At 47.4% G+C, this 22,990-nt stretch overlaps 2 protein-coding genes across 3 annotated transcripts; one reads left to right on the top strand and one right to left on the bottom strand.

The window, feature by feature from the left end:
- Positions 1–2,903: 2,903 nt before the first annotated feature.
- On the top strand, positions 2,904–12,689 carry FUS (FUS RNA binding protein). Of its 2 annotated transcripts, none has more exons than XM_081131834.1 (15): positions 2,904–3,002; positions 4,473–4,497; positions 4,586–4,737; positions 5,499–5,640; positions 5,833–6,020; positions 6,226–6,439; positions 8,013–8,047; positions 9,484–9,516; positions 10,255–10,358; positions 10,768–10,897; positions 11,156–11,257; positions 11,390–11,513; positions 11,853–11,953; positions 12,081–12,228; positions 12,493–12,689. In XM_081131834.1, exons 1-15 carry the CDS (start codon positions 2,990–2,992, stop codon positions 12,530–12,532), a joined length of 1,551 nt encoding a protein of 516 aa, XP_080987960.1. In that variant the 5' UTR covers positions 2,904–2,989; the 3' UTR covers positions 12,533–12,689. The 2 variants fall into 2 exon arrangements, with proteins under 2 accessions (XP_080987960.1, XP_080987961.1); XM_081131835.1 differs by having other exon boundaries at positions 2,906–3,002; positions 5,502–5,640.
- A 3,621-nt stretch (positions 12,690–16,310) lies between these two features.
- PYCARD (PYD and CARD domain containing) lies at positions 16,311–21,216 on the bottom strand. The gene is made up of 4 exons (XM_081133693.1): positions 20,897–21,216; positions 20,587–20,646; positions 20,035–20,317; positions 16,311–17,160 (listed from the first exon to the last, which is right to left on the bottom strand). Exons 1-3 carry the CDS (start codon positions 21,171–21,173, stop codon positions 20,061–20,063), a joined length of 594 nt encoding a protein of 197 aa, XP_080989819.1. The 5' UTR covers positions 21,174–21,216; the 3' UTR covers positions 16,311–17,160; positions 20,035–20,060.
- Between the last annotated feature and the right edge of the window lie 1,774 nt (positions 21,217–22,990).

Below are 22,990 nucleotides of genomic sequence, written 5' to 3'. Positions count from 1 at the left end.
GTGTATCAAATCATTATGTTGTACACTTGAAAGTATTGTATACCAATAATATCTCAGTAAATCTGGAAAAAAAATCTAGACTATTTATAGGTACTTTTGCAAAGAAGTTTTAGCCTGATTGCTGAACTCCATTAAAACGGGTAAATGAACAACAGTCTGTCAATATTTGGGGTCCTATGGCCCAGCTGCTTCTTGCTGCAGCTGACCCTTGCTGTGTGGGAAAGCGGGCTTGTCAGACTTCAATTTGCAAGAAAAGCCAGAAGTTTGGATTTTTGCACTATTTCTAGTGTTGGCAACTAGTTAAAATTAAAAACAGAATTTTAACTACACAGAACCTGTCTGCAGGCTGCGTTTCGCCTCAGGCCGCAGTTGGGGCCTTGGGTCTCAAGAGAGAAGCAAAGAAGGCTGAAGACGGAACTTCAGAGAGCACTGCTGTCTACAGGGGAATAGGGGAAGTGAATGCAGGGGAAGGAGACAGATTGACAGTGGAAAAGGTGGGAAGGCCAGGAGCAGGGATGTCACGTAAGGAGACGACATCTCTTTAAAAGAAGACTTAAGAAGTGAGAGGCCCTGTGTTATGCGACTCAGGAAAGGTTCACCGAGAGAGAGAAGCCTGGAGAAACCTTTCAGAGGTCACAATGTGAGTCTGTTACTCCCTGCCACTCTGCCCCATTAGTGCCTTCCCTCGCCCATGCCTTCCTCCTTGTCATTTCTTCTATCGCCCTTTCCTCTCACTGCTCGATGAACTCCTATTTATCCTGTAAGGCCTGGCTTCAGTGTTACCACCTCTCTTGCCTTTTCCGTTGTTGTCTACCTGATGGATGACTTGCTTTCCCCACTGGGTTTCCAGAGCCCTTGGTTCCATGTTAGAGCGCCTACCACATTTGATTCAAATACACTTTAGGGTCTGTGGGTCTTACCCCCTTTCACCCACTGCCTATAAGTTCCTGTGGTTCAGGGACTGGATTTTTTTTTTTTTTTAATCCTCACCTGAGGATATGTTTCCATTTATTTTTAGAGAGAGGAATGGGGGAGAAACATTGATTATTTGCCTCCTGTACTCGCCTCCACTGGGGATCGAACCCGAAACCCAGGTATGTGCTCTGATGGGAAAGCGAACCTGAGAACTTTTGGTGCACCAGGTGCTGCTGCAGCCGCGCCACCCGGCCAGCACCCGGGACTGGATCTTTTTTATCTTTCTCTCCAGGTCTGCGCCACGCGTGGTACATTTTATGCAGTGCTCAAGTGACGTTTGTGGAAGCACAGGGATTAAGAGGAGGGACTCTGAGCTAGGCTGTCTGGGTTGGGAACCTCCGTGTAGCCCAGGGCACAGCTTTTGACATTTCTGTGCCTATTTGCTCATCTGTAAAATGTAATCTGCACATGAACCTTTTATTATGAGGAATAAGATTGAACAAGTTCTACTCAAAGCACTCGGAAGAGTGCCTGCTACTTAGTAAGGCTTATCAAAGTGCTACCCTGTTATAAATGTTTTATATTTAATACATAAATACTTATTAAATGTTATTAATTGCTTCATTTATTTTTTACACGAGTGCACCCTCAGTGCCCAGAACAGTGCCTGTGACACTGTATGTAGATATTTAATAAATATTTGGTTTCTGGGCAGGCCTAGAGCATAGCTCTCGATTTTTCTCCAAGAGAACGTGTCTAACTTAAAAAGGAACTTCTGGAACCTAGGTCAAAGGTAAGTTGGGAAGGAAAATCTGCATGCATGTGTACTAGGAATAACCTCCTTTGTCTTGTTTAATTCAATACATTCCAATTTCCTTCTCTAGGCCAGGCTGATTAGAGTGCAAGTTGCAGGTTAACATGAATTTCACTTTTTGTCCGTGGTCTCACAGGGAGTCAACAGGCTTCAGAACACTGTCAAGTGTTCATGTAACCAACAAAAGGAGTGTTTTGCAGCCACACAGACCTGGAATCGAGTCAGGACCTCTGACCCTTAGCTGCACTTGGTCTCTGAGTCTCTTTTCTTACCTATAAGGTGAAGATACCTTTACCTTCTTCACGAGATTGTGATGGAAAACTAATTAATTGTGCATTTTGAAACCACTTAAGCTCTATACAAATATCAGTTGTTATTGGGGCTCCACATTGGTTCCTTGGTAGGGCTTCAGGAAAACAGAGCAGCTTCTTATCGGTAAAAGGCTACTCAAGGGTCCAGAGGGCCTGGGCTTTTCCATCCCAAGGCCAGTCAGGGGCAAAGCTGAAAGGTTTGGGTGGGCGACCAGTGAGCGACCAAACTAGGACCCAGGGGTCCGGGCTAAACTTCACGCTTTCTTGCAGGTCAAAAAGCCACAATCCACAAACCCTGGTAAGGACTCCAGAAACACAATCCTTAAAGACGGTGAAGTGAAAACCGAGACGCAGGAAGAGGGTTGGAGCGTGCTGTCAGGGGAGGAACCTCAGCTCAGGGGAGGGAGGTTGATGCGGAGAAGCGACGCAGCGGGTCTCGTGGAAGCACAATGGAGCGCGTCGCCCCGAGTGAAAGTGGGGCCCAGTGAAACGCGCCAGCCGAAAGAATTTCGGTTCCGCCCCGCGACTCCGGGCTTTGACTACGGTTCAGTCCGCAGAAGCCCTGGGCCCCTCGCCCCGCCCCCAGAGGGTAATTAGACCGCACCATTATGATTCTTAGGGGTGAAGGTAATCGGGGGCTAGTCCTTCAGAGCGAATCGGAGTTCTTTGTTAGAAAAAACATGATTATATATATTATTTGAAGATTCTTAGGGTCTTAGTTAACATGCTTCCCTTCTGTCGGCTCGGCCCTCTATGCTCTCTGAAGCGTGACGGGAGTCCGGCCGTGCGTCCCCCTTGCCTTTGCGCACTTGGTACACTCCGCCGCGGTACGTAGGCGGGAGGCGTACATAAACCTCGACGCAGGCGGCGGGGCCGCTCAGTCCTCGAGGCGTCGGTGCTCTGTGGAGTTGGAGGCTTGTTGCCTGTCGGCCTGTGCGCGTGCGCCGACATGGCTTCAAACGGTATGTAAGGGCGCGAGGCGGCGGTGGTGAGCAGACCGGGGGCTTCTTTCCGTCCCAGCTGGCTTTTAGTTTTTCTGTGGGACTCGGGCGGCGATCGCGTTAGGATCCAATTGTACCACTGTGGCGGGAAGCAGCAGAGAAGGGTGGAAGGGGAGGCGGATGTCGCCATCTTGTTTCGCTCCTCTGGCGCCTTGCGCGGGGCGGGAGGTCTTCCATTCGCGGTCCTGCTCCTTGCGGTGAGGCTTGGGAGACACGAGTCTTGGTGATATGAAACATGAGATACGGATGGAAGTGCTCAGTCCCTGGAGCCCTTTTCCCGCCCGGTTCCCAGCCCTGCGTTCAGGCCGCTTTGTCGCAGTGCTGCATCCGGGCACTGGGTGCGCGCACGCGCTCTGCTGGCCCCTCCCCCCCTTTTTCGCGGCGTGAACCCCCCTCCCGCCCCTTTTTGGTCCTGCTTTTTGTCGCGAGACCCTCGCTCGGCTAAAGACTCCGCAGTGCCGGTCCCGTGTGGTACCTCGGGCCACCCCCACTCTCCAACAGGTCCCTCGGGAAGGGGCGGGACCATCCCATTCACGCCTCGGTTGCCACGCGGCGGGGTGCAGAGGCTCGGGATACGGGCCGCGTGCGCGCTGGACTGTTGGTGGGGGATGGTGGTTCCCGAGGGTCGTCGAACGGACTCGGGCACCGGGTCCGAGCGTGTTCGTGCCTAAATTTCCTCTTTTCTGAAGTGGGAACGGAGGGAGCGGCCGCCCGAGGCCACACCCTCTCCCGGTCCTTTTGCCGTTTTCCTGCGGGGGGAAGCTCCTCGTTTACTGTGCGGAAGAGGAGTTATCTGTGGTGCGGCTTCGTAGTGGCTTTTCAAAGCGCTTTCGCTCCTGTCGGTTGGCCGAGTCCCTTCTCCGCTCCGGGGAAGGCAGGGTGATGAGAAAATGGATTCGGCTGGAGCCACCGGGCTGGGGACTTGAGTACCAGTTGACTTGTCTCCTGAGGCGAGCGCACTTTGATGATGATCTCTGTTATTTGGAATTAGAGTTCTCTTCGTTACCTGGCTTTGCATTAAAAGTCCACTTTCCCAGTCTCCAAGGTTGGGCAAAGGGTGGAATGGCCTCTTTGGAGACGTGCTTGGTCTTTGGGTTTTGTTCTTTGGTTGAGAGAGTGGCCCCATCCCGAACACTGTTGCCTTCCGCTTCCAGCTTGAATGAAAACCCATGCCACTTAAGTAGCTCTGACTTCACCTTGGCTCTTGGTGATACCTCCCCCCTGGAGTGGGTGTGAAAAGGAGATGGGTGTAAATTTGTGCAGTTCCCGGTACCATTTGAATGTGTGGAAAATTGTGGCTGTCTGCCAAAACTCTCAGTATTCCCAGTAAGGCCTTTTGGTCTCTGTAGAAATTTGCTTTTTCTTTGCTTTATTGTGTTCTACACTCTAAGGGATGGCAGAAAGTGATGTAATTGTATCTTTCTTTTGCAGACTATACCCAACAAGCAACCCAAAGGTGAGTGTCATTTCTGGGCTTCCAAAGTTTGTAGAGGGCAGGGGTTGCTAGGATATGTTTTCTTGATTGCTGTTTTTTCTCTCTCCAGCTATGGGGCCTACCCCACCCAGCCTGGGCAGGGTTATTCCCAGCAGAGCAATCAGCCCTATGGACAACAGAGTTATGGTGGCTACAGCCAGTCAGGGGACACTTCAGGCTATGGCCAGAGCACCTATGGTTCTTATGGACAGACCCAGAACAGTGAGTCTCTTAAGTGGGTCACCCTCCCTCTTCCAACATTCTTTCTGAATGTTGCTTTTCTTAACCCTAAGCAGTATTGAAATGTTGAAAATGTCCCATGTTTTTTTCCCCTTATTTTACCCTTAAAACTTTGGAGTCTGAGTCCTTTCAAACAAAAATGCTTATTAGTTTGTAATTCTGTCTCTATTTTTTTTTTTTTTTTACTTCCTGCACTTTCCCCATCTCCCTTCAGCATGAAAGTGAAATGTGGGGGGAAAGTACTCACTAAAGGGGGAAAGTTTTAGGCTTTTAATACTTGCAGGGAGAAAATGATTTGAACTCCCATCCACACCTCAAATAGATGTTTGAAGTTAGACAATTAGAAGTCATTCTGAGTGCTATCCTGAGAGGTGGAATTTGCCCTTAGGTCCTCAAGTATAAATAATGTGGGTTGTCCTATTTGTACTGAAGACACACATAAGCAGGGTGAAATGTTAATGAATATAGGGATCTTGGGCTGTGGTAGTCCTGGAGAGACTGTCTTTGGGACGGGTGGGATGAGCTTGTTTCTGAAGTTGGTAGAAGTTGGAACATTATTAGCTTTAGGGTAGAAGAGAAGGGTAATTTCTTCAACTGAGTTGCAAGGTTTCTAAACAGCTTCTAAGAGGCTGACTTTTAAAGTATGAGTAGCATTAGGTAATTGTAATGTTTTTTTCCAACCCATTCTTTGCCTTTTCTTTTTCCTCTTAGCTTTTGTGACTTCCTCTCTCTTTTCCTTGTAGCAGGCTATGGCACTCAGTCAGCTCCCCAGGGATATGGCTCAACTGGTGGCTATGGCGGTGGACAGAGTTCTCAGTCGTCTTACGGGCAGCAGTCCTACCCTGGCTATGGCCAGCAGCCAGCTCCTAGCAGCACCTCTGGAGGGTAAGGAATTGTGGTGGAGAGGCCTGAAAGATTAGGGGTGAATTGATAAGGAATGATAATGAACTCCACATAGGAGCAATTAAAAGGAGTGATGGGGATGGTGTCTTTGTTGGATTTAGAGAATGGGATGCATCAAAAGTGAAAGGAAGTAGTGGACATACTGGCGTTATAATTTTTTTTCTTTCTCCTTAGTTACGGTGGCAGTTCTCAGAGCAGCAACTATGGGCAGCCCCAGAGTGGGGGCTATGGTCAGCAGTCTGGCTATGGTGGACAGCAGCCTAGCTATGGACAGCAGCAAAGCTCCTATAACCCTCCTCAGGGCTATGGACAGCAGAACCAGTACAACAGTAGCAGTGGAGGTGGCGGAGGGGGTGGTGGAGGTGAGAAGGTGTCTTCAGTTTTGTCTCATACCTATTTTCTATAAGGGTTTATATTCTGCGTGGCCCTTGCCCTAAAAGGATTCTTAAAAATCTTGATTTCTTGTTCCCAGACTCTATATTTCTATTCATTTATCCCTTGGCATTGTTGAACTGTTTTATGTTGCTTCACAATTTTTTCTGTCTCAAGGTGTCTTCTTTTTGACAGGTAACTATGGCCAAGATCAGTCCTCCATGAGTGGTGGTGGCAGTGGCGGCGGTTATGGCAATCAGGACCAAAGTGGTGGTGGCGGTGGCTACGGGGGAGGCCAGCAGGACCGTGGGGGACGAGGCCGGGGCGGTGGCGGTGGTTACAACCGAAGCAGTGGTGGCTATGAACCCAGAGGTCGTGGAGGCGGCCGTGGAGGCAGAGGCGGCATGGGGTAGGTGTCTTGTGAGCCAGGGAGTAACATTGGGGGGGGAGGGGGGGAGTTGTGGGTTGCATGAATCATCAGTACCTTAGAGCATGGTTAGTCTTATTCTAGGGATTTGTCATGGCTTTGATATGGGGGCATTGGCTATTGATTCCTCCATCCCCATTTTATTTTTGTGAGAACTTGGGAGCGTGAACTCCCATCCACACCTCTGAGTATTGACACTTATATATTTCCAAAGGAAAAGGAAAAATATATAGGTGTGTATGGATTGGAGTCATTGATATCCTAGGCAAGAAACATGGAAGTAAAGGCTTCTTTCTTTGCAAGGGAAACCGATGATCCCACTCCTGGTAATAGGGAAACTTGTTACTTGTGTTCCCATGTGTCCTCTAAGGGGTTGTTAACGGTGAACCTGACTTCAGCTTCCAGGAATTGGCTACTCTTCCCATATTTTGTAGTCATATCAATCCATGAGCTTGAGTTGCAGTAATTTGACTGACAGTGATGATTTTGCTTGTGACTTGCTTTGTGGGGCCATTGAAGTGTGCAGATCTTTTGGACAAAATACACTGGACAGTGGTATCCCACATATTTGCTCCACTGTCCCCCTTTCCCTGGTTACTTGTCCAACTGGACCTTCTTCCTTTCCTGCTGTAGTTGATTTGAAGTAAAACCTTAGATTTGATGTTAAAGCATGCGTCAAATCTGTTGGTGAATATGACTTGAAGGACCATACTCTGTCTCCCTTGAAAGGGGAGGAATGTCAGTGTGTTACTCCTTTTTTGGAAAAAGTAGGTTTTTAAAGAAAGTTTATATATGGTAAGTATTCAGAGGTGGGTGGGGGCAATCTCAAAAACTGTACAAAAGTGAGGAAAACTCTGTTGTGTGCGTGTGTTTAATGCAAATCTTTAAAAAGAAAAACAACTGTTATGTGACTGTTAACTTGCTCTGCATTTTATGTGCCACAGGTATGAAAGGTGACATTGCAAAATACTCCGCTCTTCTCGCAGTGTAGAAGGGGTGACCCCGGTGGTTGGGGGAAATCAAAAACAGCTCAGTAGTTAGGATAGGGTTTAGCTGTTTGTCTCGCTATAAGGGAAAATTGCCTTTGGTTTTGACTTTTTATGGAATGGGGTTGGGTCTGCTTGCTGCTTTCAAAGCAAAAACCACAAAAATGTGTTCAGGGCTACCCCAGCCTGGTGTGAAATGTCTTCTGGGTAAATTGGGGGTAGGGTTTTTAAACCAACTACTGGGTTGTCAACCACTTGCGACAAGAGGAAAAAACATCTGCTACGTTGGAAGACCAACCAAGGAAAATGGGTCATTTTTTTTTTCCAGAGGAAATTTTAAAGCAAAATGCTTAAAAAACTGTGTCTAAGAAATTGCACACGTGTGTGTGACATGATCAAAGGTCAGACAAGGGGTGGTCAGGAAGTGGAATGTATTTTAGTAGCCACATGTATCTTTTTCCCAAAACACATACCCTTGTTTGGGGAATATTAAAATATAAAAAAAACCCACACGCCCGTTTGTAGCCGTTGGAAGCTTCATGTCCTTTCTTCTAACTTGTCTTCTCCAGCGGAAGTGACCGTGGTGGCTTCAATAAATTTGGTGGTAAGTGAACAGAGTTTCCAAAATTCCCAACTCCCAGCAATGCTTTGTCTGATTGTTCATTGCAGATGTCTTAGCGTGTTTTAAGTGTCAAAGGTTTTGAAGTGTCCAGAACCACCTCCAGAAAGGGGTGGGGTAGAATGCCACCTGCTGCCAGATGTGTGCTAACAGAGGCAGGCAGGGGTAAGACTCAGCAGTCGTCTTGCACCAAATTGGTTTGACCCAGGTTATTAATAAGAGGTGTTTAATGAGGAGTGTTGCCACACTTCGCACTTAGTGACCATGGCATTATGAAAAACTGGAGAGTGTGCTGGAACACAACCAACTTGGCTTCAGGATCCTTTTTGATCAGTGTTCAAGGCTAGTGTGTGTGTGTGTGTGTAAGTGTGTAAAAGTATAACCTCTAAATGTTTTAATTCTGGAAGAGGGATGTGAAATACTGCCCTGAGAATGGTGAAGTTGGTATATACAGTATTTATATATTAAATACTGAATGGTGTCAATTCAATTCTACATAAACGTATTTAAACTCAACTTAGATGGGCAAATAGAAACTAGCTGTGGGAAGGAAGGTGTGGATCACAAGAAAGGTTGGGAGCATGTGTGGCTCATGGGAAACAGCACAAACTGAATTCATGAAAAATTTGATAAGTCTTCTAGTAAGCTGGAACTTTTCTGGTTTGGTTAACTAACAAAAGGTTACTTGATTTGTCTCACCATTTAAAACCAAAGGCCCGGGTTCATGATTTTGGTGTCATTGAATGTGGGTATGATATTTATATATGGTGAATTCAGAGAAACTTTGGTCAAAGATGGTCTCCGGAAAAAAAATAGGCTGCATTATGGAAATAAGATTTCTGGTCTGTTCCCTGGGACATGCTTTAAAAATTCAATAGCTATTATGTATTTTTTTTTTTTTTTTTTTTTTACTTTCATGTGGTTTTGGGGAAACTTAACATGGTTTTAAGAATGGTTTCTAAAGAAGAAATTAAAAATTGTTCCACAAGGGATAAGTGTCCTTGGTGTTAAAAGTTTGGAGAAACTGGATGGATGCGTATCACATTGCTGGTGGTGAGCCCATTTCTCTCTCGGATGAGAGAACAAGGCCAAGTTATGAATTGGTTTGTTAACTTCAATGGGTTCTCTTGGCCCCCCCAATCTGTGCTGAGGACATTTCCCAGCCTGAGCTGGGGGAGGCAGCATTTTCTGAGGTGTGGAGTTGTCCCTGTGGGGACTCAAGTTACATACAGCCATGCCTAGGATTTTCTCTGGGCAGGCAACCCAGGGACAGGGTTTGGAGTGAGGCTGTGAGCACTTAACTGATATTTTGCAAGAGTTTGGATTTGGTTTTTAAGTTTTTTCCTTGTCTGTCTCTACCTATTGACTAACGGCTCCTCTTTCCTTTCCTTGTTTTTTTCCCCCTTCCCATGTCACTTAAGGCCCTCGGGACCAAGGATCACGTCATGACTCTGGTGAGTCCACAGGGGGCATGAAAGTGGCTAAAATTGGTATCAGGAGTTTTTCTGGATGTTCTTTGAAACTTAATATGAAAAAGAGCAGGGGTAGAAAAGGAAGGAAGGGGAGTTTAGATGTAGCTATATGTAGTTTGCAGTGATTTATAAATAAACATCAGAAATAACTGATGGTTTCCTCCACTAGCAATTTAGTAGGTTTGGGAGGAGCCCCAATGGTTTGCATTTCTAACAAGTCTCAGGAGTGCTGATATATCTGTGTGGACCATACACCAGAACTGCTGGTTTAAAGTATGGGTTTTTAAAACTGAGTCATGACCAGTTAATAAACACAAAGACTCATAAAGGGGAAGCATTTAGTGTACCTTTGTTTTGATGATTGCTGGATTTTAGTGTAAAATTAAGATTTTACAAACACTGGTATATTTATTGTGTGATCTTGGGACGTTAACCTGATCCCTGGTTTCTGTAACTAGTATTAACATGTTTGAAAGGGTAGTTGTAAAACTAATTTTAAATTTGTGAAATGGCTAGCATATAGGCACTCAGATAATAAAAAGTAGGGATGTGGATTTTTTCCCTTTGACCCAAACCACATTACAGTGGTTGCTTTAGAATTTTTTCCTTTGAAAGTGTAATATCAGGTATTTATTAAAGTTAAGTTAGATCAAGAGTCACTGACTCATTATACCTTTGCTTGTTTTCTAATTCACATTTTCTTCTGCGTGCCACAAGCAGAACAGGATAATTCAGACAACAACACCATCTTCGTGCAAGGACTGGGCGAGAATGTTACAATTGAGTCTGTGGCTGATTACTTCAAGCAGATTGGTATTATTAAGGTACTTGTGGAGCCAGGGTGGTTGTTTTTTTTATCAGTTTCAGGCTTTTGGATTTCGCACATTAGTAAAAATAAACCTTAATGGTTATAAGCTTAATTTGTGGAAGAAGGAACATTAGCTGTTGCCATTTTATAAAAGAAATAATACAAAGGCCCAATTGATAAAAGGAGTATCCTAAACTTCAATTTGTAGGCTACAACCTTTAGTTTTATCTTTCAATATGATGTGAGAGACTAATTGTAGTCCTTGATTTTCATTCAAGTTACATGTGAGATAGGAACTAGTAACTGGGAAGAGAGGAACTGAAATATGGTTATGATAAACCTCAGGTTGTAGAGGAGGAAGGTAGAAGGTGAGTAGAACTATTATTTCTTGTAAGCCTGATGTTATCTCATGTTGCTTTCTTCAGACAAATAAGAAAACAGGACAGCCCATGATTAATCTGTACACAGACAGGGAAACGGGCAAGCTGAAAGGAGAGGCAACCGTATCGTTTGATGACCCACCTTCTGCTAAAGCAGCTATTGACTGGTTTGATGGTATGTTTGAGGAGGCTGGTGGCAGGTGGGGAGGTTGGCCAAGCAAGCATTGGAAAACGGGATACATTTGAGGGTTTCTTTGAATCTTCCGACATTTACTCTATCTGCTACTTCAGAAGTCTTTATTTTTGTTTATACCTCTTTAGATTATAAACCTTTTCAGGAAGGCAGAGTCTTTGTTGATTGTACCTAGTATGCTTTTGAACCCACACAAAGGTCTTAATAAAAAGCCTTTTTATACCTCCTTTATTTTTTTAGGTAAAGAATTCTCTGGGAATCCTATCAAGGTCTCATTTGCCACTCGGCGAGCAGATTTCAATCGAGGTGGTGGCAATGGTCGTGGAGGCCGAGGGCGAGGAGGTGAGTTACTTCCTGATGCTAGTGTAAAGATGTGATGGAAACAGGGAGGAGAATTGTGAGGGTTTCGTAGAAAAGAAGGGCAAGTTAACCAAACTGGGAAGGGGGCCGGATCCATACTTGTATCTACACTAGGACCAATGGGCCGTGGAGGCTACGGAGGTGGTGGCAGTGGTGGCGGTGGCCGGGGAGGATTCCCCAGTGGAGGTGGTGGCGGTGGAGGACAGCAGCGAGCTGGGGACTGGAAGTGTCCTAATCCGTGAGTGGAATTTTTTTCTCAGTTTTTCTGTGCCCTCTGATGTTAAGGTAGAGTTGTGTTTTCTCCAAACTAGTCAAGCCAAGACTGCCATGATGGGGACAGATATGGCCAAGAGCTTATTCTCCTAAGTAAGGTTGTTACAGTGAGAGAAAGGTATTGGGCTGGGTTCACTAATTTGCAGCTTTTGTTCCTGTCTATGTTCCTGAGAAGCAAGCCTTTTTCCTTTTTGAGGCCTTAGGCCTCAGTTTTCTCACTATCTGTAAGGTCACTGGAGTCTATTCCTAATTCTAGGTCTTGCCTACTCTCCACCCCTACAAATTGTTTTACTTTTCTCCTCAGTACATGTGAGAACATGAACTTCTCTTGGAGGAGTGAATGCAACCAGTGTAAGGCCCCTAAACCAGATGGCCCAGGAGGGGGACCAGGAGGCTCTCATATGGGTAAGGAAGAGGCAGAGCTGGTAATAAGAATTTGGGGTCAAAAAGCCCTTAATTATAAGCAGGGAGGCTAGAGGGAAGGAAGGGGGGGATTTTGCGGATGTGATATGTCATATTTCTTTTGTCCTAGGGGGTAGCTATGGAGATGATCGTCGTGGTGGCAGAGGAGGCTATGACCGGGGCGGCTACCGAGGCCGAGGAGGGGACCGTGGGGGCTTCCGAGGGGGCCGGGGTGGTGGGGACAGAGGTGGCTTTGGCCCTGGCAAGATGGACTCCAGGTAAGACTAAACTGAAATAAAAGTAATTGAACAGAGGTAATGGAATAGCAAGGTTTTGTTGAGAAAGTGGCTTCATTTTGAGGACTGGGTAGTTAAACTGAGATTGTAACCATAGCAGGGGGAAGGAAGAGGAAAATTATCTATCTCTGGGAACTAATCTGTAGACTAAATAAATTTGAGATATTTCCTGGGCTAGGATTTTGGGGGTGGGAGGGGTGTGGAGAGGTGGGTGACTCGGACCTTAATGGATACTCTTTCTTGCAGGGGTGACCACAGACAGGATCGCAGGGAGAGGCCGTATTAGCCCTCCTGAAGTTCTGGAACAGCTTTTCTTCTATACCCAGCGTGACCCTCATTATTTTGTAACTTTGCAACTCCTGACCACCCACGGGTTTTTGTGTCAGACTATGTAATTGTAACCATATCTCTGGTTCCCATTAAAAACCATCGTTTTAGTTAAATTTTCTTCCTCTACCCCGTCTTCAGAGGATTGATGTCCAGGTCAGGAATGTGGGGTGTTTTCCTCTTTTAGTGCATCCTGCCTAGCAGGAACTGGAATAAAGTGTTTGATACTTGGTCCTGGGGAGAAAAGGTCAAGTGGTCTCCTTGAAAGTAGGGATTAAACTTTTTCTCATCACAAACTTGGGTATATGAATGGGGTAAGTGAAGAACACATGATGTCGTGAGTGTTGCCCCAAATGTGTCCAACTCTGGATAGCTTTCAGCACATTTATTTGCATACTGGTCTTAGTGAATATACTATTTACAGCAGCCTTACCCTTTTAAACTCTTGGTCTTGACACTTTTGTAAGGGTGGGGCTCAAATCAGGTTTGCCTTGGCCGTATTCAAATTTGACTGATGGGGAGCAGTTGGGTCTTTTGCACAGTGGAGAGTAACAGCACCTACTCACTGCAGGGGTACTGTGGCCTCACTTTATGGGCAGAAAATAAAGCGTGTTGGTCATGTGGCTTAGAATCAGAAAATGGTAGAGCCAGGATTGAGTCAGTGTCATTTTCAGTCTGAAATCATTTTTTTGAGGGAGGAGACTTGGGAGTGAGGAGATGGTAAGAAATGGGAAGGTTAGCTGGGAAAGGAAGGTTAGAGGTATTGCATCACATCAAGGTGACAGTGCACCCCTAGTATTCCTGAAGGTGGGGCTTGGGAGGATGATGTAGGGAGGCAGTATCTACCTGGGTCTTAAGTCCTGTCTGTACCCAGAGGACAGGTTATTTTGAGGTTTTGGGCTTGTGTGAGCTTTAATGATTGGGGGTGGAATGCCCTCTCTTTTAAGGTGGTAGTGTTGGATATGGGGCAAGGGTGGAGACAATGAGTTTGAAACCTCAGGACAATGCCTCTTAAACTTGAATGCCCTTTCCTGACCCTGAGACACCATTTCCCCCCCCAATTCTCAAATTGAGTTGAAACTTACCTGTATTTACCAAATCATTTGAACATGCATTTTAGTTACACAGAATTGAAAATGAGAGCCAATAACAAAAAAGGTACTTTGCCTGGGAGCCCTGGTTGGGAAGTGCTTTCCTCTTGAAATCAAGTGTGTTGTAGGTGTTTCCTGTAGTTGTTCATCCTGAGGTCTCCGGTGACCAGACAGGGAAGGTGTGGCTTTCTCAAAAGGAGTAGCGTCTTGCCCTGGCTGGTGTGCTCGGTTAGAGCATTGGCCTTACCTGGGTTGCATTTCTGGGCACGTGGGAGGCAACAAATTAATGTCTTCGATGCTTCTCTCTTCCTCTCCCTCCCACTCTGAAAAGCAATGGAAAAAGTCCCTGGGTGAGGATTAACCAGAGAGAGCTTTCCCCTCCCTACTGAGGGGTTGCTCGAAAACCAGGAGTACCCTGGCCGGGCGTGGTTCAGTGGTTGAGCGTCAATCTGGGATCCAGGCGATCCAGGTTTGATTCCTGGTCAGGGCACATGCCTGGCTTGGTCAATGACTCATTGATGTTTCCATCTCCTTTCCTCTCTCTGAAATCAGTAAAGATGTATTAAAAACCCAAAAAACCAGAAGTAGGCTGAGTGGCTGAGCCTCCCAGGCAACAATCTGAATTGGATAATTGAACTTCATACATGTGAGAAGCTCTTAGATTTAGAGCCAAGATTATAGCAGTTCTTTCCTTGGTGTGGCCAGGGTGTTTGATCTGCTCTCTTAAATGGTGTTTGGTTTGAATGGCCTGATAGGTGTCTCAGAAGTTTGTTTCTGCTTCACATGGTAGGGTTCTGGTGTTGGGGTTTGGTTGTGGTATTTGGTCCTTGCTGCTAGGGGTGAAGGAGATTGCAGATCTTTGTGAGACCTTAGTACTGACTGGGACTGTTGGTATTAAGTTCTTACGTCCTTTAATGGGCTTCAGTGATTTTGGCTAGCCCTTAAATAAGAGGTGTCTGATTAGTGGGTGGATCAGTTTGGGGGCCTTTGTAGGAGAATGGATGAAGACACATAGCAGAGGGAATGTTGCTTCTGAGAAGCTGATTCTGCTGCCACCTCATCATTGTTGAGAAAGTCTTGAAGCACTAGGTGCCTGGCTTTTTAAAATTAGGATTGGGATTGGGACAGGCTAAGTAGGAAGAAGTGAGGAGAGTAGATTGTGGGTAGAGAGAGGTGTGCTATAGTTTTGCTTGCTGCCTCTGATTTAGTTCTCAAGTCTTTTAAGCCTTTTATCTCATCACAAGCTGGGCTGGCTGGGTTTGAATAACTTGGATATAGGGCTGAGGTGGTCATTGGTGGGTAGATTAACCAGGAGTTAGGGTCTAGGGTCCAGTCTCTGTGAGACTCCGTACTTCTTTATCCAGCTGTGTTTTTCCCCACTTAAGTCTGTCTCAGTGATTCACCATGAGCTTTAATCTCACTTTCTGTACTACTGTGCATAGAAATAAGAGGCTAAACTCTGGGGTCTCATCTGCAACCATGCCTCCCCAGTCTTTCCACAACTCAGGCTCCCCTTCCTACTTTTGGACCCTCAGTATGTAGAAAACATCTTTAATTTTTAACTTTATATTTTGAAATAATTTTAGAGTTCCCACAAAAATTATCTGGTTTGATGCTGGCATATAAGAACTAAGGAAGTGTTAAGTGGATCTTGCCAGCAGATTTGACTTTAGGGCTTGTAGAAATTGTTGGACTGTCAATCCTATGATGTTAGAAGATCTTTTGGAGACCATTGAATCTAAAATTCGCATTGTTTGAGGCAGGAACAGGCAGGAAAAATGTTCCTTATAAGTAGAAATTTGGGTCTGGGAACAGTATGCTCTGCTGATGGGTAGTGCTCTCAGGTCCTTGAATTGTGATGTGGCTTTAGCCCTAAATCTTGAGGCTATAGTGCTAGAGAAAGGGCTCCTATAATAGGAAGAACAATTGAACCACCAGTGTGGGAACTAGAGATGGAAGGAACTTGAACATTGGGGACTCCTTGGCTGTAATGGACCAAGTTTGGGCAGCTTTTAAGTGGGGAATTCCAAGGTGAGGTGTCTGGGAAAATCCTTGAAGGGTCCAGGAATCAAGGGAGCAGAAGTGCTATGCTTTTCCACAGAGCACTGCACACAGCTCAGGGCGGCAGTGTTGTTCAATTAATTGGGTTCCCTGTACCTATTTAGTGCAGTGTACTTAGGGCTTTCGGGTGGGGCCTCTCTATTAGATCTAGGACCCTCCCCTCCCAGGTTTTGAAGGAAAGCTAGCCCATCCTGTGTACTGTCTCCCTGAGTAAAAAGGCAAGTTCCTATGGGAAGGCTTCTGCAAACCTGTCTTCAGCCTGAGATGGCAGGGCTGGATTCTCTATGTGGTAGCGTGTCTAAGTTGAACATACACACTAACCCATTAGACAATTTTGTTAGCATGTGGATTCTAACTGGATATGTAGGTCTGGGTGGAGTACAATCTTTCTTGTGGTGGTGCTGGTTCAATAGCATACTTAGAGCCATGCTCTAAAGTTTTGCAGAGACTCCTTTCTGTTAATGCCATCTTTCCTGTGAAGGGGAACTTGATAGTATAAACTTTTTACATAAACAATGCTACCTAGGAGTTAAGGAAAAGGCCACTCACAGAAGGGTGGGACCTGCATGTGTTTGTTTTTTTTTTCCTAATAAGAATAGGCGTAGCCAACACTGGCTTTTTCTAGTCGTGTGATGCTTAGAGATTCGAGCAAAAAATACTGTTTCAGATTGGATTCTAAGCTGTTGGGGAGCTAGGAACAAATGTCTCATAATTGCTAACAATGTGTACTTAACTGTGGGTCAGTTGCTGTTAAAGTGATGAACTGAGCCCTAATTTCCCTACTTTATAGATGGGGGTGCTGAGGCACAAACTGGCCTTGAGTCTTGGCTGGTGAGAGGTGGAGTGGAGAGTTGGATTTGGATCCTTTGGCTGTGGAACTTGTGTCCTTCACCACTATGTGGTGCTGTTTAAGGACTTCCAGTAGAACTCAGTTCTCGTGCTGGGCCCCCTTTATTCCCCAACTGCCAAAAGGAAAAAAGGAAGTGCCCGAGAAAAATTTTAACTTGATGGAGCTGTTTCTTAGAACCATTTCTTTTGCCTCAGGCCTGCACTGGTTTTTGTAGGTTCTCTTTTTGTTACCTGTTGTGCAAGGAAGTGTTAGCTATGGCCCCATCTCATGAGAATCACTAGGTTTCTGCGAAGTTTTAAAAAAATATTGTTAGTAGAGGTACACAGTAACTGCCATTTATCAATTTTTACATGCAAGGTACTTGTACAAAGGTTGGAAAGATGACTTTTTTAAAGCCTCACTTGAGTCCGAGACAGTTTTTCTCAGTGGTTAGAGCATCAGCCTGTGGACTGAAGGGTCTCAGGGTTGGTACTGGTCAAGGGCATGTACCTCAGTTGCAGGCCAGATCCCCGGCCCCGGTCCGGTGTGTGTGGGAGGCAATCAATCCGAGTGTCTCATATCCATGTTTCTTCTCTCCCTTTCACTCTGAAAAAAACAATGGAAAAAATAATCCTCGGTGAAGACTGAAAGAAATTCTCACTTGGTATGTTCCTATTGATTTGTTTAGGGGAGAGGAGTCGGGGGGGGGGAAGACATTGATTGGCTGCCTCCCATATGTGCCCTCACCAGGGCTCCAACCCATAACCTAGGTGTGTGCCCTGACCTGGAACTGAACCCACAACCTTTTGGTGTACAGGATGACACTCCAACCAACTGAGCCACCTAGATGTCTTTTTATGGGGCTTGGTCTCATTAGAGTCCTCTGAAAATATACCATGCCAATAGGGTTTGCTTTACCACAGAGGCACAATGGGAAGTGCACTGGAGCCCAGAGGAAGGCACCCCACACCTATGGGCACACTAGGACAAGGAGATTGCAAGGTGTTCCGAAGTTAGGGACCAGCTGTGCTAGGGCGCAGGGTGTGAGCAAATAGGGATGTTGGGATCATGGGGTATGTGGAGAGGAATATGGGAAAGGCTATATAGGTCCTTCTGGGCCAGGCTGGAAGAATAGTTTAGGTACCATAATGTAAGAAGTGAGAGTCCATTTCCATGATCAGTTTTGATCACTCAGGCCCTTGAAAGTGATAAATTAGAAGCAGGTAAGACATTAAGCATAAACCAGGTGAGGGCAGTAAAGTTGAAAAGCAAGGTAGTTGCATACTACGTCTAGGCTTTATGGAACATGGTAGGATTTCTTGTTTTTGGTTAGGCTGCTACTCCTGCGCCATATGTCAAGATACGGGGTTGGGCCCGGCTGGTGTGGCTCAGTGGTGGGGCATCAACCTATGATCCAGGACATCGCATTTCTAGTCCCAGTAAGGGCACATGCTTGGGTTCCTGGCTTGATCCCCAGTAGGGGGCGGGCAGGAGGCAGCCGATCAATGACTCTCATCATTGATATTTCTATCTCTCCTCTCTTCCTCTCTTTGAAATCAATAAAGACATTAAAAAAAAACAAAACAGGGTTGATAAAAGGAAGACAACTTCACTTTGGGAAATGGTAAGGTCTTTGCAGACGAGTGATTGCACCTATCTTGGGTTGAATGAGGCTCAGGAAGACTAGGTTGAAGAGGGTTAGGATGGGTCAGCATTTAGGGGGCAGCTAGCTAAGGAAAGGTTGGGCGGAGCCTGCACACAGCCCTGGAGTGTGTGGGGAGTAAACTGCGTGTGCTAATTGTGTCATCCAGGCGAGGGTGCTGAAAGTGAAGTCCCCTGGCTTTGTTCCTTGTGGGTTATATCATTCTGAGTGGCACAGAACCCGTTGCCTCATACCCGGGTCGCTGTTTCAGTAACTCGCAGGGCTCCTCAGGGCCTCCCTGTTCTTTTGCACGCTATTGACCCCAGCACCTCCCTGCTCTACAGCTAGGAAGAATTTTGGTGCAAAGTGTATGCAGGTGGTTGTCTTAGGATCCTGGTTTCCTAACAGGCTCTGGAAAGGCTCAAGTGCTTTTTCTGGAGAGAGAGAGCTGCCCCTTGAACAACATGCGTTTGAACTGCACAGGTCCAGTTAATAAGTGGATTTTTTTCAATTGACCTGCACAGTTCAAATGCAAATTGTACAAGGGTCAACTCTGCAGTTGGGAATACCTGTATGTGGAGGGCTGACTAGGTTTTTCTTTTACGTTTTTATTGAATTTATTGGGTGACATTGGTTAATAAAATTATATAGGTTTCAGGTGTACAGTTTGGTAATGTCTCATGTGTATATTGTATTGTGTGTGCACCACCCCAAGTCAAATCTCCCATCACCATTTATCCCACTTGACCCTCTCCTTCCTCCCCCTTCCTCTCTGGTTATCGCCATACTGCTGTATGTGTCTATGAGGTTTTTTCTTATTCCCATCACCTTTTTCACCCAGTTCCGCAATTCCCCTCCCCTCTTACAGCTGTCAGTCTATGAGTCTGTTCTATTTTGTTAGTTTATGTTGTGAGGGCTGGCTAGTTTGATTTGTGGATTTAAGACTTTGTGGGCCCAGCCAGGTGTGGCTCAGCAGTTGAGCATCGACCTAGGATCCAGGAGATCGAGGTTCGATTCCCAGTCAGGGCACATGCCCGGGCTGCGGGCAGCCCATCAATGACGACTCTCTCATCATTGATGTTTCTATCTCTCCCTCTCCCTTCCTCTCTCTGAAATCAATAAAGACTTTGTGGGAGGTCAGCACTCCTAACCCCCATGTTCAAGGGTCAACTGTACTTATATTAACTTTCATTCCATCATGAGAAGAAATAGCTACTAGAATTCATTTCCTAAAGTTTTGCTTGTTGGCATGTTTTGTGGATATAGTGTAACCTATAACTCCTGCCTCCAGGGGGTGGGAGGGAGCAAAGGGAGTAATTTGGCCTGCTAGTGTCAGTGCCACAAGGAACCCTAGAATTATATTTGGTGCTTGTGGTCTATGTTTAGATGCTACTGTCTCTGTCCCTGAAAGTTGCTCTAATTGTATAACTACTCTTTCCCATGGAAAAAGCAAAAGAGGAGCTCTGCAGACTAGCAAAGAGTGCTCTAAGGTAATGCCTTCTGACAAGTCTGGCTCCCCAGTTTCAGACCCTTTATACATACCTCTATTTTAACTTTGACTACAAGGCTAACGAGTCTCTAGGGCAGACCCTCTGGGATAGCACTGGAGGAGCCACTAAACGTGAATGAAGGAATATTCATGGTGACTGAGGCGGGAAGGATGGTGTTTGGGGAGCCTGCTGCCCCAGGAAAGACTGGAGTAGAGGTTCACCTGAGCCTAAGCTCATTTAGCTATGTAGCTTAGCTCTGCATGTGCTTCCAGGCTGGAAGCAGGAAAAACCCACACAAGTACAAGCTGGTTCTTTATATAATGTGTATAAAAAAAAATCAGTACGTACAACCCCTGGTAGTTGAAGCTGGTGCCTCAGCTCTTTTCCAGGTCGGACACCAGGAAGGGTTGGGTGTCCTTCAGGGCCTGGAAGAGCAGCTCTTTGCAGGTCAGGTTCCAGGCTGGAGCAAAGCTGAAGAGCCTCCTCATCTTGTCCTGGTTGGTGGCCTCTGCCCGCACTGCCTGGTATTGCTCCTCCGACAGGACCTTCCCGTGCAGGACATCGAGCACTCCGTTCACATCTGTGACCCGCTGAATGAGGTCCTTCCGGTGCCGGTCCACAAAGTGCAGTGCTGGGGGAAGAGGGAGTAGAGCAGGTGAGCTGGCGCCCAGGGGGGAGCTGGGGCCTGTTCCCGCTGAACACTGCTTCAGGGTGGGGCTCAAGGTGGGCATGAGTATAACTGTCTCCCTTTCTGCCCCCAACGAGGCTCTGCCCAAGGAGGTGTGTAAGTAGGTGGGTGGGAAGGGCCGGCCCAGCCTGCGCTCTCCTGGCGCTGTTGGCTGCGCAGGGGTGTGGCGGGTGAGGTGCCCAGGCGGGGGAGTTTGGGTGTGAAGGCCTCACCTGGCGTGGCTACCATCTGGGGAGGAGGGGCCCTGAACTCCGCCGGCGCTGCTCCGGAGCCTGTAAGGGAATGGAGGAAATGAGGCGGTCCTCTCCTTTCCGTCGCACTCGGGGCTCCCGGGTCGGGGCTCCTTTGGTCCTTGGTCGGGAGGCCGATCTGGACCAAGCGCGGGAAGCCGGGAAGCTCCCCAGCAGGAGGCGCTTTTCTTAGACCCCGGGAGGAACAGAAAGTGAAAGGGCCCCGGGCAAATGCTCGGGCTGGGGGCTGGGTGTAGTGAGGGGCGCAGGGGGCGTGCAGGGGCTCGCTCACCCGCCCTGGCGGCCTTGGCCTGCAGCCGCGCCGCCGTGTCCTGCATGCCCATCTCGCTGAGCACGTGGGTGGTGAGCTCGGTGGCATAGGGCCCCAGGTAGCTGCTGACGAGCTTGTCGGTGAGGTCCACGGCGTCCATGGGCAGCAGTGTCCCCCGCGGGATGCGCTGGTAGCCCTCGCGCAGGGTGACCGACAGCAGCTTCATCTTGAACTTCTTGAGCTCGTCGGCGGTCAGGTCCTCCAGCGCGTCCAGGATGGCGTCCCGCGTGCCCGCCATGGTTCCCGGGCCCCGCCGCCGCGGCGCTCACCCGGTGTCTGCCGACCAGGAAGTGGCTCTGGGGCGGGACCTGCGCTCCCGCCCCTGCCTCCCGCCTCTGCCCATTGCCCTCGGGTGTGAGTTAGGTCCTCCACATGATCCCTTGGGTTCCAGGCCTCCAGCGTCAGCCCCTCGGCCGTGGGGAGGGGGCGCCGGGAACCCATCCTCCTGCTGGCCCGCAGGCTGGGACCCCGAGATGCGCCGGGAGAGGGAGGGCGCAGGGAGGGTGCCTGCGGCTCCAGGCTTGCACCAGCTGGCACAGACCGCGGACCCAGTTCCTGCGATGCCAAGGCTCACAATCTCGGAATTCTAGAGCCCTGAAACGTCCACCTTCCCCTGAACCTTAGCATCCTCTCTCGCAGGCCAGAGGATCTTAGAATCACTCCTAACAGCCAGAGTCTTGTAGCTCCCCCAATTCCACATACTGGGGAGAAACGAGGTGTAAAAAAAGGGAGGCGAATAGCTGCGCGTGCTTTATTCCTCAGCCTGTTTCCTTTCCTGTAAAATGGAGGTAACACTTGCTCACCCACTTAGTGGCAATTCCAACATGACAGGGGCTACCCGATGGCTCCTGACATCTCGCCAAAGGGTTCCTGGGGGGTCCAGGATTTGGCCCCAGGAGCTGAAGTTCTTGAGAAGTGATGACAAGACACACTTGTAATGGTTGAGAAAATTCTCAGCTGGAGGGAAAGTCATGGGTGGAGGGTCACTCTGGGCCCAGGGGGCTTGACCCAGAAGAGCAGGTGAAAACTTGGGGATTGGAGCCCACGCTGTGCCCAGAGTCCTTAACTTGCTGCTCCCGTGGCTGAGAAGGCCCTGCTGGTCTGGCCCTGTGGATGTCACCAGCCTTGTCTTGCACCACATCCTGCTCTCCCTCCGTCTCTGAGTTCCCACCACACTGGCTTCTCAGTTCCTCAAATGTACCAGGCTCCTTCGCTTATTTAAGCCTTTGCACATGCTGTTCCCTCAACCTGGAAGTCTGTTCCCTCACTCTGCCTGGCAAACTCTTGAGACTTAAGTCTCAAATTAAATGTCACTTTCTCAGGGAGACCAGGTTTAGAATCCCTCCCAGAGTAGTTCATAACACTTGCTACTTATTTGTAGCTCTCATAGCAATTGTGACTAAATTGCAACTAACTCAGTCTATTTGTGTAGCACTAGTCTTCACGGTCAGCCTGAAAATCATGCCTGTCCACATCACTGTTAGAGCCACAGCATTCAGAACAGTGCTTGGCCTATAGTAAGTGCTCAATAAATCTTTGTGGCATCAATAATGAGTGAATGGGCCTTATGGCTCACGGGAGGATGCCAGTAACTGGAAGGTGTGCCTCTCTTCAAAGAGAGGCTGCTTCCAGGAGCTGAAGGACTGTGGACTTGAAGCTGTACAGTCCCTCTTTGAGCTCTGGCTCTGCTTGCTAGTTGAGTACTGGGAATCCTTCATTTTTCGCTGTACCTGGGCTGTAATAATCACCAGTCCTTCTAGTGGTGTGATCCTGACATATTATACATTTATTTATTGGGCATCCATCTCCCCACCAGAATATGAGTTTTGTGAGTGCAGGGACATCGTCTGTCTTGTTCATTGCTGAACCCCAGGCCTTAAGAGAGTGCCTGGTGCACAGGAGATGCTCAGTGAAGATTTGCTGCATGAAGGGATGAATGAGGCTGTGTTACCTGCAGCATGTCGTATTTAAGAGCTTCCAGAAGGGTAGCAGGGCCCTGATCCCCATCCTAGTGTGTGTTGTCCCACACGGGCTGGGTCATACTATGTGCCAACA

This window comes from Miniopterus schreibersii, assembly GCF_964146895.1.
Source record: "Miniopterus schreibersii genome assembly, chromosome: 3".
NCBI classification, from domain to species: Eukaryota; Metazoa; Chordata; class Mammalia; order Chiroptera; family Miniopteridae; genus Miniopterus; species Miniopterus schreibersii.
Note: the sequence above shows the minus strand (reverse complement) of the source record. Positions and strands in the feature narration are given on the sequence as shown.

Coding starts and splice junctions, on each gene's coding strand:
- PYCARD (XM_081133693.1), bottom strand. CDS start 21,173: ATGGCGGGCACGCGGGACGCCATCCTGGACGCGCTGGAGGACCTGACC. Junction 20,647..20,896: donor GGCCAAGGCCGCCAGGGCGG/GTGAGCGAGCCC, acceptor ATTCCCTTACAG/GCTCCGGAGCAGCGCCGGCG. Junction 20,318..20,586: donor CCAGATGGTAGCCACGCCAG/GTGAGGCCTTCA, acceptor CTCTTCCCCCAG/CACTGCACTTTGTGGACCGG.
- FUS (XM_081131834.1), top strand. Junction 4,738..5,498: donor TTATGGACAGACCCAGAACA/GTGAGTCTCTTA, acceptor TTTTCCTTGTAG/CAGGCTATGGCACTCAGTCA. Junction 11,514..11,852: donor GACTGGAAGTGTCCTAATCC/GTGAGTGGAATT, acceptor TTTTCTCCTCAG/TACATGTGAGAACATGAACT.